Source organism: Mobula birostris, unplaced genomic scaffold, assembly GCF_030028105.1.
Source record: "Mobula birostris isolate sMobBir1 unplaced genomic scaffold, sMobBir1.hap1 scaffold_296, whole genome shotgun sequence".
Classification (NCBI taxonomy): Eukaryota; Metazoa; Chordata; class Chondrichthyes; order Myliobatiformes; family Myliobatidae; genus Mobula; species Mobula birostris.
In genome coordinates, this window is record NW_027276019.1 from 262964 (window position 1) to 278391 (window position 15428).

A 15428-nucleotide genomic window follows, 5' to 3' on the forward strand; every position below is an offset into this window, starting at 1 on the left:
TGATAACCTTGCATATCCGCCTAAAAGCAGATTTACCGCCACATCTAACTGTAAAAGATTTCTCCGCAAATGGTGGGCTGATAACTCAGCGTTATACGACAATAATCGGGACCAGAGTAAAGCCAGTATGTTTGACAAATGAGCCACAAAGGAAGTAGTTGATCAGCTCCCTCCACAAACAAATAAATGTAGCTCCAAGCACAAACGTTGGGATGTTCAGAGTATGGGAACCGACTTGGAACGATGGCTATAAGTGGTGATGGTTCCAGGACTGGATACACAGACAGTAAAATGCCGATGTGTGACATAAAATGTGATTTGTTTTGTGACCTTCACTTGTCTTTCTTCAGGTGATGCGACTGAGGCACTGCCTACCCGGTCACTGAGGTAAGGAATTAGCTTTGAATTAATTTTATGTACTTGCAGCCAGTGAGAAAATGCAGGTAATCCACATAAGACGTCTATTCATTGGTCTGCTTGGTCACTAATTGCTGTATGCCATCAGACTAATGTTGTGTGAAGGGTCTCTGCCGAAAACGTCGACTGTACTCTTCCATAGATACTGCCTGGCCTGCTGAGTTCCTCCAGCATTTTGTGTGTGTAATTTTGTGTAGGATTCTTTAGAACTGTGAATGTTGACTAATGTCTTGGTTTACACTGTCCTAAATCTATTTTGTCCAAGAAAGGTGTTAGGGAAATTAATTTACAAAGGGAATTCAAATAAAGTTGATCACAAGTAAGTTAGATACATACTTCGAAGTAAAGACAGCTTTATTCATGATATTGTGGGGAGTGGAACCACTAACAGTGGGTTTCGAACTCCAAACAATACAGAGTACAGCTCCTTTTATACATGTACAAATAGATTGCAAAAGCAGTTTGTCCATTCCCTTGTAAGCTAGGTTCACTTGCAGTTGTCTTGTAAAAAGCTATACACATAGCCACAGACAAAGTTAAAAATTCAGTCCTGTGTACAAGTTTGTATTAACAAAGATAGTGTGTCTGGTATCTTGGAGGAACTCAGCAGGTTAGGCAGCATTTGTGGAAAAGAGCAAACAGTCAACGTTTCTGGCCATCAGCACTGGGGGAAAAAGATGAGAAGTTAGAGCAAGAAGGTAGGGGAGGGGATAGTGAAAGGGGTGAACTAAAGAGCTGAGAAGCTGATAGGAGAAAGAGATAAAGGCTGGAGGGGGGGGGGGAATCTGGTGTATTGAAAGGCTTAGATTTTCTTTTTGTTTACCTGGACGGCATACTTGATGCCAGTGCATCCAAATCGGAACACTTATGTCATCTCTGCACACTTTCTGAGCACTTAAGCTAACACGGGTTACATACATATGTATATTTGTATTTATAGTGTTTTTTATGATGGGGTTCTTCATCTTTTGTGCTGTGTGAGATCTGGAGTAACAATTATTTTGTTCTCCTTACACTTGTGTACTGGAAATGATATTAAACCATCTTGAATACTGACTTTGGACCACCTGGACAACACAAACACCTACGTCAGGATGCTGTTCATCAACTATAGCTCAGCACTTAATACCATCATTCCCACAATCCTGATTGAGAGGTTGCAGACCCTGGGCCTCTGTACCTCCCTCTGCAATTGGATCCTCGACTTCCTAACTGGAAGGCCACAGTCTGCGGATTGGTGATAACATCTCCTTGCTGACGATCAACACTGGTGCACCTCGAGTGTTTGTGCTTAGCCCACTCTATATGTACACCCGACTGTGTGGCTAGGCATAGCTCAAATACCATCTATAAATTTGCTGATGATACAACCATTGTTGGTAGAAACTCAGGTGGTGACTTGAGGGCGTACAGGAGCAAGATATATCAACTGGTGGAGTGGTGTCACAGCAACAACCTGGTACTCAACATCAGTAAGACGAAAGAGCTGACTGTGGTTTTCAGGAGGAGTAAGACGAAAGACACATACCAATCCTCATAGAGGGATCAGAAGTGGAGAGAGTGAGCAGTTTCAAGTTCCTGGGTGTCAAGATCTCTGAGAATCTAACCTGGTCCCAACATACCGCTGTAGTTATAAAGAAGGCAAGACGGCAGCTGTACTTCATTAGGAGTTTGAAGAGATTTGGTATGTCAACAAATACACTCAAAAACCTCTAGAAGATGTACTGTGGAGAGCATTCTGATAGGCTGCATCACTGTCTGGTATGGGGAGGCTACTGCACATGACCAACTGAAAGAAGCTGTAGGAGGTTGTAAATTTAGTTGACTGCATCTTGGGCACTAGCCTACAAAGTACCCAGGACATCTTCAAGGATGTGTCTCAGAAAGGCAGCGTCCATTATTAAAGACTTCCAGTACTCAAGGCATGCCCTTTTCTCACTGTTACCATCAGGTAGGAGATACAGAAGCCTGAAGGCACACACTCAGCAATTCAGGAACAGCTTCTTCCCCTCTGCCATCTGATTTCTTAAATGGACATTGAACCCTTGGACACTATTTCACTATTTTAATATATAGTATTTGTTTTTTTTCCCCATGATTTTTAATCTATTCAATATACATATACTGTAATTGATTTATTTATTATTGTTGTTATTTTGTTTTCTTCTGTATTATGTATTGCATTGAACTGCTGCTGCTAAGTTAACAAATTTCACGTCACATGCCGGTGATAATAAACCTGATTCTGATTCTAAATTATCCTTAGCGTATAGATAAGTGGTTGAAACTGGGAGAGTGTTAGGAATGTAGGAAGATTAACATGTAATTAGTGTTAATGGGTGTTTCATGTTTTGTCCATATTTAGCAGGCCAAACATCCTATTTCCTTGCTGTGCCTGATAAATTCTTGTTTGTTTTATGCACTTGAACCACTTGGTTTTTAAATCTAAAGCCTGTACTCATTTTCATTTGAGAATGTTGTTGGGACTGTTAAGCCACAGTAATACTGGAATGGTCTGAAATGCATAGATGTGACTGGAGCTTTGTCATTGCAGTACGGAAGGTGATGCCGTCAAGGTTTATGTAAGGGTGCGTCCAGTGAAGAGCACGGGGCTGTGTTCCGATGGAGGACCTGGGCTGTGTTTGTCAGTCCTCTCGCCAAACACTATTCGTCTCAGCTCAAAACCTGAACCAAAAGTTTTCACGTTTGATCATGTGGCTGATATGGACATTACCCAGGTATAGTAAAAAAAAAAAAATAAATAAAACTTGGTTGTTTATAGTGAACAGCTATTTAAACAAAATGTAGCCAGGTAATAAAATTGCTTCCTCAACATTACAAACTTATCACAAACCCTACCTTTGGGTTCACATGTTAAACAAAGGTCTTGTCTGAGTGGGTGTATGAGTTCCCATTACTGTTTCTAAATGGTTGTTAACTCTGTGCCTGACTAGTGATCCTTCCCATTCTTTTAATCTATACGTATGTAAGTATAATAAATTAGACTTGAGTGCTCTGGGTTCTGGAGTGGAGTCAGTGAAAGTTTTTCATTTGTCCTGTAGTTTGGTTGCATTCTAGAGGGAAGCATGTTTGAGGAGAGGTGCAGTGTTGGGGTGAGAAGATTTCAGGGCAATGATGTAATATTTCCACACTGACATAAACTGATATGTTGATGAACTATCGTGCCATCCGAACTCTGAATAAGAGATTACCAGGTGGATAGTGGAAATGATTTAAGGATGATCTCAAAGCCTCCTTTGAGAAAGTGTTCCATCCTCAGTGATTTGTACAAAACTCTTGTCAATTTCCATGCAGAGGGAAGGAGGATCATTTGGGATGTACAGAATCAGGATCACACAAAAAAGAAGAGGTCTGGTCTGCGGGTTGAGATTCTAAATTGGAGAAAGGCCAATTTTGATGGTATCAGAAAGGATGCACCGGAGAGTGGGTGAATCTGTGAAATTTTTTGCCTCAGGCAGCTGTAGAGGCCAAGTCTTTATGTGTATATACGGTAGAGGTTGATAGATGCTTGATTGGTCAGGGCATGTAGGGATACGGGGAGAAGGCAGAAGATTTGGGTTGAGAGGAAAATTGGATCAGCTATGAGGAAATGGCAGAGCAGACTTGATGGGCCAAATGGCCTAATTCTGCTTGTATCTTTTATGGTCTTATGATCTGCCAAGTGTGGATTGGGATGGGTTGTATTTTGGCAAAAGTATCCTTGGTAAATGGTAGTCCTTCAAAAGTAAAATTTTGAGAGTTTGCATCTGCTAGTCAGAACCTTGGTTTTCAAGAGATATTAAAGCCCTGGTAAGAAGAAAATGGTGCAGAGCAGGTAAAGACAGGTACGAATAAATGAGGTACTTGAGTTTAGGAAATGAAAGAGAAGATTTAAGAAAGAAATTAAGAGGGCAAAACGAAGGCATGAAATTGCTCCAGCAGATAAGATGAAGGGGAATCTAAATGGCTGCTTCAGATTAAGAGCAAAAGGATTGCAAGGGATAAAATCGGTCCTCTGGAATATCAGAATGGTAATCTATGTGTGGGGCTGAAAGTGATGGATAAGATCTTAAGTGAATGTTTTTGTATCTGTATTTACTTGGGAGATGACACAGAATCTATAGAAGTGAGGTCAAACAGCAGTGAGGTCATGGACCCTGTACAGATTAAAGGAGGTATTTGCTGTCTTGAGGCAAGCTTGGGTGGACAAATCCCCAGGGTCTGACAAAGTGTTCCCTTGGAACCTGTAGGAGGCAAGTGCAGAGATTACAGGGGCCCTAGCAGAGATATTTAAATCATACCTAGTGACAGGTGAGGTACCAGAGGATTGGAGGATAGCTGATGTTGTTCCACTGTTCAAGAAAGGCTCTTAAAAATAAACCAGGAAATTCTAGGTCAGTGAGCCTGACATCAATAGTGGGAAAGTTGGTGGAAGATCAGATATATGAACATTTAGATTGATAAGAACTGATTAGGGATGGTCAGCATGGCTTTGTGCATGGTTAAGTTGAATCTGACCAATTTTAGTTTTTCAAGGAAGTTACCAGGAAACTTGATGAAAGCAAGGCAGTGGATAATGTCTACATGGACTTCAGCAAGGCATTTGACAAGGTTCCACATGGAAAGTTGGTCAAGAAGATTCAGTACCCTTGCATTCAAGATGAAGTAATAAATTGGATAAGACATTGGCTTTGTGAGAAAAGCCAGAGAGTGGTAGCAGGTGGTTGCCTCTCTGACTGGAGGCCTGTGACTAATGGAATGTTACAGGGATTGTTGTTATCTATATCAATGACCTGGGTGATAATGTGGTTAGCTGGATCAACCAGTTTGCAGATGACACCAAATTGGGGCTGTAGTGGACAATGAGGAAGACTATCAAAGCATGCAGCTGGATCTAGACCAGCTAGAAAGACGGGCTGAAAAATGCAGATGGAACTTAGACCATAAGATATAAGAAACGAATCAGGCTATTTGGCCTTTGAGAGTGCTCTACTATTGCATCATGGCTGATCCACTTCCCTGTCAGCCCCAATCTCCTGCCTTCTCCTTATAACTCCTCATTTCACTCCATACCCTGACTAATCAAGAATCTATCAATCTCTGCCTTAAATATACCCAATGAGTTGGCCTATGCAGCATACTGTGGTAATGAATTCCATACAAATTCCTCTCAATTTTTAAGTGGACATCCTTCTATTCTGAGGCTGTGCCCACTGGTCCTAGACTCCCCCACCATAGGAAACATCCTCTTCACATCCACAATATCAAGTCCTGTCAACATTCAGTAGGTTTCAATAAGATCCCCCTCTCATTCTTCTGAGAAATATGTTCGAGCCCAGAGCCAACCATTGGTGCTCTTGGTAATTCTTCTATTCCCGGAATTATTCTTGTGAACTCCTTCAAACCCTCTTCAATGTCAGCACATCCTTGCTTGGATAAGTGACCCAAAACTGCTCAATGTTCTCCAAGTGAGGCTTTACCAGTGCCTTATAAAGCCTCAGCATTACATCCTTGCTTTTATATTCTAGACCTCTCAAAATGTATGCTAACCTTGCATTTGTCTTCCTCAACACCAACTCAACCTGCAAGTTAACCTTTAGCAAATCCTGTACCATAACACCCAAGACCCTTTGCATCTCAGATTTTGAGTTTTCTCCTAGTTTAGAAAGTACTCTGTTTTTATTCCTTCTACCAAAGTGCATGACCATACACTTTTTGACACTGTATTCCATCTGCCACTTCTTTGCCCATTCTCCTAACTTGTATAAGCTATTCTTTAGCCTCCCTGCTTCCTCAAAACTACCTGCCCTTTCCTATCTTTATATCATCTGTAAATGTGGCCACAAAGCCATCAATTCCATCATCCAAATCATTGCCATATAATGTGAAAAGATGCCGTCCTAATACAGATCCATCTGAAACATCACCAGTCACTGGCAGCCAACCAGAAAAGGCTCCCTTTATTATCACTCTTTGCTCCTGCCAATCAGTCAATACTCTATCCATGCTGGTATCTCTCCTGTAATACCATGGGCTCTTATCAAGCAGCCTCATGTCAAAGGCCTTCTGAAAATCCAAGTACACAACATTCACCAAGTCTCCTTTGTCTATCCTGCTTGTTATTTCTTCAAAGATGGCAATTAACACCATCATATTCCAGAAACTGGTGGGGAAACTGTCCTCACTGTGTCTCAATACCTCCCTCTGTAATGAGATCCTGGACTTCTTAACAGAAAGGCCACAGTCAGTCCATGTAAGCAGCAATGTCTCTAGTCCCATTACGCTGAGCACAGGCACTTACCAGGGCTGTGTGCTCAGCCCACTGCTGTTCGCACTGCTGATGCATGACTGTATCTAGGATTAAGCTCAAACCATGTCATCAAGTTTGCGAATATGCAGCAGTGGAGAAGTAGAGCGGCTGGTGGGCTGGTGTGAGAAGAACAACCCAAGCCTGAACATGGGAAAGACCAAGGAAATCAATGTGGACTTCAGCAGCGCATCTACTTGGTAAGGAGATAGAGGCAAGCGACACTCTGCACCCCCCCACCCCCACCCCACCCCCTGATCTTCTATCTTCTCCATCTAGGTCATTTATCAGGAGCAGGGTCTATAGTATAATCAAGGATTCATCCAGCATCCTCTTTGACTTTCTATCATCAGGCAGGAGATTCCAATGCATAAAAACAAGAACGGTCAGCATGGCAAACAGTTGCTTCCCTCAGGCCATTAGACATCTGAACTCCCTGCCACATCGGTTTTGAAGTGTCCCCAGTTCATCTGTTCTGTACTTTACAATATTTAATTTATGCACTTTACTTTGTTTATTTATGCATAATTAATTTGTAGATTTTATCATTGCCTAAGTTATTGTATGTTATGTGTACTACTATGCTTTACACCCCTGGTTCAGAGAAACATTGTCTCATTTGACGGTATACGTGTATCGCGACATAATGACAATAAACTTGACTTGAAGGAATTTCAACGGATTTGTCAGGCGAGATTTAAGTTTGAGTGGGATTCTGGCTCAGCAGTGATGGAATAGCGGGACAGACTCGATGGGCTGAATGGCCGAATTCTGCTGTGTCTTATGGTCTTAAGTGGTTTGGCACATACTCAGTGGACTGTTGGACATGTTTCTGTGCTGTAGGTTTCTGTGATTCTGATCCTGTTGGTGGCACATGACTGCTTAAATTATCGATCCACCTGCCCTGTTCAGCACTCGCCCTAATTTTAAGTAAAACACCAAACTCCAGGAAATAATCAGCTGGACAGAGAATATCCCTGAATTGTGAAACAGTTGAATCAAATTGACTTTATTTCTTACATCCTTCTCATACATGAGGAGTAAAAATCATTATGATAAGTCTCCATCTAAATGTGCAATCATAGTAATTTATAATAAATAGAACAGTCAATATAACATAGAAATGCACTCAAATCAGCGTGAGTTAATCAGTTTGATGGCCTGGGGGAAGAAGCTGTCCCGGAGCCTGTTGGTTCCTGGCTTTTGTGCTGTGGTACCGTTTCCCGGATGGTAGCAGCTGGAATAGATTGGTTGGGGTGACTGGGGTCCCCAGTGATCCTTCAGGCCCTTTTTTCATACCTGTCTTTGTAAATGTCCTGAATCATGGGAAGTTCACAACTACAGACACGCTGGGCTGTCCACACCACTCGCTGCAGAGTCCTGATGATGATGATGACAGCTCCCATACCAGGCAGTGATGCAGCCAGTCAGGATGCTCTCAATTGTGCTCCTGTAGAAAGTTCTTAGGACTTGGGGGCCCATACCAAACTTCCTCAACCATCTGAGGTGAAATAGACACTGCTGTGCCTTTTTCACCACACAGCTGGTGTGTACAGACCACATGAGGTCCTCGGTGGTGTGGATACCGAAGAAATTAAAGCTGTTTACCCTCTCAACCCCAGATCCATTGATGTCAATAGGGGTTAGCCTGTCTCCATTCCTCCTGTAATCCACAACCAGCTCCTTTGTGTTTGCAACATTTGAGAGGTTTTTTTCTTGACACCACTGTGTCACAGAGTTGACTTCTTCCCTGTAGAGCATTTGGTTATTGTTTGAGGTTAGGCTGATCAATGTAGTGTTGTTGGCAAATTTAATTAGCAGATTAGCGCTGTGGGTGGCGATACAGTTGTGGGTATACTGCAAGTAATGGAGGGGACCTAGTACACAGCCCTGAGGGGCACCTATGTTGAGGGTCAGAGGGGTAGAGGTGAAGGAGCCCACTCTTACCAGCTGATGGCAATCTGACAATCCAGGATCCAGGTGCACAAGGCAGGGTCAAGGCTGAGGTCTCTGAGCTTCCTGTCGAGCCTGGATGGAATTATGGTGTTGAATGCTGAACTGTAGTCCAAGAACAGCATTCTCACATAAGCGTCCTTCTCCAAATGTGTAAGCACGGTATGTAGAGCAGTGGCTATTGTGTCGTCTGTTGATTGCTTGTGTCAGTCGGTGAATTGTAGGGGGTCCCGTTTGGGTGGTAGCAAACTACAGAGGTGTTCCTTGACACCGTCTCAAAGCGTTTGCTTATTGAGGTGAGTGCTACAGGACGTCAGTCGTTCAGGCATGTTACTTTGGTCTTTTTGGTGCATGGACAATGGTGGATAATTTGAAATAGGAAGGCATTTTGCGCTGGGAGAGGGAAATGGTGTTAGACTTGGTGTTGAGTTGTTAGCGAAGACTCATCAATCCTGCAGAAAGGGGCATTGTCATAATGGACTTGACATGTACCAGCAGAGCTAAACCCCGATTTTGTTCCTCCTCTCACTGCCCCTTGATCATAGTCACATTGCTGAACATTAGGCCATTATCTTCCAAACAATTATTGGTCTTTCTTCCTCTGGAGATCTTCTGTACCCTTCAGCATCCTCGTCCTCCAACTGCATAGCTTGCTGATTTCTCCTCTCCAATATCTATAGACTGCACTGTCCTCAGTGTATCCCAGAGAACCCGTTTCTTTCTACCTCTGGCTTCATTGCATTTGTTCTGTTGACACTTTCCACATCAGTGCTTCTGGCATAGTTAAGGAAGAAGAAAACTGTTTGCCTATCCATCTTGGTAAGGGTATTAATAGCATGTTCCATTTCCTTCAGTTTTGCTCTTGTCCTCTTCCCTCCCGTTAAAAGCATATTTATTATCAAGGTATGTATGCGTCTTCCCACAGACAGCCACGAAACAAAGAAAAACTGGGGATTTGTTCAAAGAAAACCATCAGACCCTACAGCACGCCCAAAATAAAGCACATTCAGCAAAAGGAAACAATCCAAAAACTCAGAATATAAAACACCAGTCCACAAAAGTCTTTGAAAGAGTTCAGGCATGCTCATTTTCAGCTCAGTTCTCGTTCAATCTAGCCCTGTGTCAATTGTTATCTGCACTGCTTTGATCAAAATCGCACAAAATAGCAACAAAAAGAAGCAACTAGAAACACATCACAATGTGACCTACAGAGTCTAATCCACCACAGCATCAACTAAACCTTGTCCAGGACCCAGGACTCCTGTACCATCCTTCAACAGGAGGGAGAGGGGGAGAGAGAGAATGAAAGAATAAATGAATTTGAAAGCAGGGACTTTCCTCTGGGAGCAGCAAGTGAGACAGGAGAAGAGAGACTGTCACACACAGACACCTTCCTCTGGGAGCAGCAAGCGAGAGGCTGGTAGATGGCGCTGAACCTCCCCTAGCCTCCTACACTCACCTCAATTTCAGTCTTTCTCGAAGCTTTAATCGGTAAGAAATGGAGTCACGCCCGATTGCTCAATTGCCCTGAAAACGCATCGGCAAAAAGCCGTTCACGGGCTCCAACAGTAGAGAACCACATTTAGAAGAAAAAGAAGTAGTCTTATGACTTGCTTGGAGGATGTTGTCCTTGGTCGCCTTGTTCACTGGCACCATCTTCTTCCATTCAGAATCATAAAGGGGTTCTTGTTCTCTTCTTCCAACCAACCAACCTCCTCAAAGAATAGCTCAACCCCTGTAATTTTTAGACATAAGAAGACTGCAGATGCTGGAAATCTTGACCAACGCATACAAAATGCTGGAGAAACTCAGCACATCTGGCTGAGTCTATGGAGGGAAATGAACAGGTGATGTTTTGGGTGAGGCTGTTCATCAGCCTCCTGGCTTCTGTGATAGAAACTAACCTATTCTGTTAAGTCTTGTTCAAATTTTGTAGATTTGCGTTCTCCTCATTCTTATAAACTCCAATGTATATGGGCCTGCCCTTCCATGAACCAGTAAAGTAATATTTCATGGCACTTTCAGATAAGTCCAAAAATCCAGTTGCCTTTGCTCCTGTATTCAATACCTCTTACAATGTGATTTCCTTTCTTGATTGCTGTTCTTGAACTGTTGTGTTCAGTGACTGGTGTGCTCAGACTCTTGGATTTCACTGCAGTCCTCCTTTTCTCAATCTATTCCAATTTCAAGAAGCTGTCTTTGGTTTTCAGAACTGTATTTATTCACATTAAACAGCATCTGCCATTTACTTGCCCAGTTTGTCTAAATAACATTTACTGTTAGTCTTTTTCCATCCACCTCACAGCTCTTAGTTCTTCCCAGCATGGAGTGGTCTTCAAATTTAGAAATGCTGTATTTAAGTCAATCGAATCCAAGTTATAGGTATTTATTTTGATAGCTGGGGCCACAGGTGCAAATCCATACTGCATCCCACTGCCAAATTTCTTAACTCAAGCCAAATCACCCACAATCTTGTATGATTTTGATTTTGCAAAATAATCTCTTGTGGAACTTTTTGATGAAAGATTATTGACCCTAAATGTTTTTTTTTCTCTCTACAGAAAGTAGATGACCTGCTAGGTACCTTCAGCATGCTTTGTTTTTTTTTTGGATTATAGCTTTTGCATTTTGTTTTGCAACACTTTTTCTTTTTGCGGAAATGTTTTGGAGGTACTCTTCCTTTCTTGTCTATTAGGTTATAAATTAAAAATATATATATGCTGAAAAATTTGTCCACACTGCTTTGAACTTGTAAAATGTGAAGGATTGTTTTCTTGGTGAGACAATTCCAAGTGGGAATGTGAGTTACTTGTCCTCAAGCCCGCTCTGCCATTTAACAAGTTCATTGCTGATCTGATTATGAACTTGGCTCAGCATTGTGTCTCTCGTGTTCATTCCTTTCCTATTAAGTATCTAACTAAATGTCCTTTTTAAAAAAAAAAAAAAAAAAAAAAAAAATAGACTCTGTTTTGAGGAGTTCCAGAGTCATGCAACATTCAGGAAAAGTGCCCAATACTTGTCTTAAATGGAACATTTTTTTTAAACGCTTGGTCTAGATTCTCCTACAGGAGAAAATGTTTCCATGGGTATTCCATTTAACACATTCCGTGTATTTTTGTCTGTCAAATCATTCCTGCTCTTCTAATCTTCAGTCTGAAGGTTGCAATCCTAGCTTGTTTAATTGCTAATGTTCTCTTTGTAGCAATGGCTCTTTTTATATTAAGTACTTAATATAAAAACATTGGTAATTTATGAAACCTAATGACTTTTAGCCTATTATAGCTGGTGAATTATAAAGTCCTGACTTAATACTGGAAAAGCAGCAACTAAATAAATCATAGTTTAAAAATAAAATTTGATAATGCTAGATCACCCTTTTTGTAGAATAAGTTTTGTGATGATGAAGTCGGTTGGTTCACCTTTCTCTCAAATGCAGTATTACAAGAAGATCCAAATAATCACAAACTTGATGTGAATTTTTCCTATTCATTTTTTAGGAATCAGTTTTTTCAACTGTTGGCCGAGGCATTATTGAGTCCTGTATGAATGGATACAATGGTACCATATTTGCATAGTAAGTGACATTGAACTTTTATCATGGTACATATGTAGGTAATGAAGCAGTTGATGCTGGTAACTCTGATCCAGGGACTTGGTTCAGTTCTAAACTCGTGCTGCTTGTGTAGAGTTTGCATATTTTCCTTGTGACCACATGGGGTTCCTCTTCCATCTTAAACGTACTGGTACATCAATTGGTTTCTGCTCTTAATCCCACCATCAATAACCTTTCGTGGCCTCTCCTGGTTCTCCTAATTCCCCGCTCGATTGTTTTCTAGCCTTATAATTCTCAGGGACTCAATCTGATTTTTAGCTTCCTAAACTGTGCATATACATCCTTTTTCTTGACTAAATTCACCACCTCTATCAAAATGCAAGTTTCCTTATCTTGCCATCCTTTTCCTTCTTACTGGAACATACCTATCCTGTATGTGCAGTTGGTCTTTTTAACACCCTGTACATTTCAGACGTGGACTTGCTGTTTCCAACTAACTGTCCGCATTTTTTGCCATGCTCTAAGTTAATACATTCCTTCCAGGTCCAGAGTTTTCTATAACTATCATTGGTCATTGTTTCCTGAATGTTCTGTCACTGAAAGGCAATTTGTTTGACTAGGCTCATTTACCAAAACCAAGCCCAGTACAGTACATTTGCTTGTTACACTCTCTGTACCCTCCTTCCTGCTTCTCAATGTCCCATGACTATTGGGGAGGGGGGTGTTGTTTGTCGTACGGTCCTTTTGGACTGATTGGATTGGTCTAATTTTTCTCAATGTCTCATGACTATTGGGGAGGGGAGGGGGGTTATTTGTTGTATAGTCCTTTCTGAGTGATTAGATCAGTAATTTTTCTCAATATCCCATGACTATTGGTGGGGGGGGGGTGTTATTTGTCGTATACTCCTTTTCGAGTGATTGGATCAGTCTAATTTTTGAGTTCTACCCATATAGAGTCAGTGGATCAGCCCCCCCCCCCCATGTCCTCTCTGAGTGTAACCTTGATATTGTCTTGAATTAATAGCGTAGCTCCAACATCCTCCCACCCCCTTCCCTCTGCCTGCACTTACTCCCTCTCTCTTTTCCAAAATATCGAAAGCCTGGAATATTCCATGTTCTGATTCATATGATTCAAGTTCATCATAGTTTCCCTTAATACTCCTAGCATTAAAATAAACGCACTCAATCTGTCTGTTCCATTATGTCTATTACTTTGTTTCCGTCTGTCTTCCTTACAGACTTGAATGCAATATACACCTTCCTCTCAATACTGGCACTTTCTGACTTGGTGCTCTTGCTAAAATAGATTAGACACCAACTAGCAGCAGTGAAAGTGCAGACAGACAGTAAGGTGCAAGGTCACAACAAGGTAGATTGTGAGGTCTAAAATTTAGTTTGTAAAATTGTTCAGTAGTAATTTCACAGTGGGATAGAAGCTGTCATTGAGCCTTTTAGCATATGCTTTCAGGTTTCAGTTTCTTTGCCTGATGAAGGGGGAGAAAAACAGAATTCCAGGGTGGGTGGATATATAATTATGTCAGCTACTTTATCAAAGCAGCGAAGTGTGAACACAGTCTCTGGAACAGGCTTCTGTGATGTGTTTACAGCTCTGTAGTTTCTTTCAATCATGGACAGAGCAATTACCATACCAAGCCATGAGGCATCTGGATGTGAGAGCCTCTTGGCTCATTAAAGTGCATTACCTTGTCTTTCTTGTGTACTGTGGCCATTGTTGTCTTCCTAAAGCAAGTTGGCACCTAAGATTGAAATAGGAAGAGGTTAAAACTGTCACAAATATGCTCATCAGCTGATTAGCGGAATTTAAGAACACGGCCATCTGAGCCGGATGTGATTTGGGTTCAGCAAGATGCATGGAATGCAATAAGCTCATTGGGAAGGTAAGTGCTGTTGTAATACATAAACACTGCCACAACTGGTGGCTGGTGTGGGACTCTGTTTTGAACTGGCGTGTCTGGATAGGTGCAACCTATCTCTGAAGCCCTGCCCCTGCAATCGTCCTTCAGCTATTCATTTCTTTCATCTGCTGCCCTATAATCCAGAAATTGCTACCTTCGAGGTAGTACTTTTTATCCTCTTGTAACTACCAAACTCACTGTGCAGGAGTTTTTTTAACCTATGTTGTTGGGGCCAGTGTGCTTCATGGCCTTTGGCTGCTTACCCTTCCCCCTGAAAATGTTCTGCATCTGTTCTGAGACATTCCTGACCTGGCAGCCAGAGGGCAATACACCATCCTGTTCTCTCTTTTACAGCCACAGAATCCGCTCTCCAACTCCCTGTCAAGTCACTTAATACTATTTCTCTGCCTGACTTTACTCTCTGGGTTGATGTTTTCACCCAGCTGAGCTGACTGCTGCTATGTCCTAACAGGTTAGCAGTATTCAAAGGGTTCAAAAGTTCCATTTAATAACAGATGAATACATAATATGCATAATTACATATTGTATACATAATGTATACAATATGCAACCTGAAATTCTTCTTCTTTGCAGACATCCAAAAAAAACAGAAGAGTACCCCAAAGAATGAGTGACAGTAAAAACATTAAAGTTCCAAAGCCCCCTTACTCCCCGCACACACAACAATCGATCCTCCCTCTCTCCCGCACTTAATCCCCAACAGGGGTCATACAATAAGGGGGAGACTAACACGACAAAAAACACACTTGCTGATTTAGAGTGTTAAAGTCTGCCTCATGGCTTTTTTGTCCCAAGTTGTCCAACTCGAGAATTGGCAACAAACTCTCCCCCAACCGATGAGAAAAAAGAGTGATCAGAGTACAGAGCCCTCTGACAGCTGATCCACTGTTCCCGATGTTCTGTTTTCTCCTACGATGCTTCATTTGGCAGCACCAGCTTGGAATTTGCTCATCTCCAGGGTCACAAGGCCTCAGAATCCCAAAGGCACACTCATCTTCTAGACTGCATCCTTGGGATATTGAAAAATGGCTGGTTGGCGAACCCCAGAAGCGGGAACCAACCTCGTAAAGAACTGAAGTTTGAGTTTACCTGTAGGCCAGGGTCTTCGACAGGACCTCATCCACCTTGAAAAGCTGAAGGGAGACATAAAAGTAGAAATTAAGCTGCTTCCACAGATGAGCTGAAAGAAGTTGCTCTCTAGCGCCATGGTAGCTCCACTATATTTGTTGCTGTCAGGAACGGCCAGCATCCTGCACTCTTT

General features: G+C 41.9%; 1 protein-coding gene across 1 annotated transcript in view; it reads left to right on the forward strand.

Moving 5' to 3' along the window:
* Positions 1–15428, forward strand: part of kif15 (kinesin family member 15) — a 186375-nt gene that overhangs the window by 541 nt on the left and 170406 nt on the right. Inside the window, exons 2-4 of the mRNA XM_072250391.1 lie at positions 351–387; positions 2972–3155; positions 12175–12251. Of these exons, the coding sequence (XP_072106492.1) occupies positions 351–387; positions 2972–3155; positions 12175–12251 (298 nt within the window). The remainder of the gene's footprint in view (positions 1–350; positions 388–2971; positions 3156–12174; positions 12252–15428) is intronic.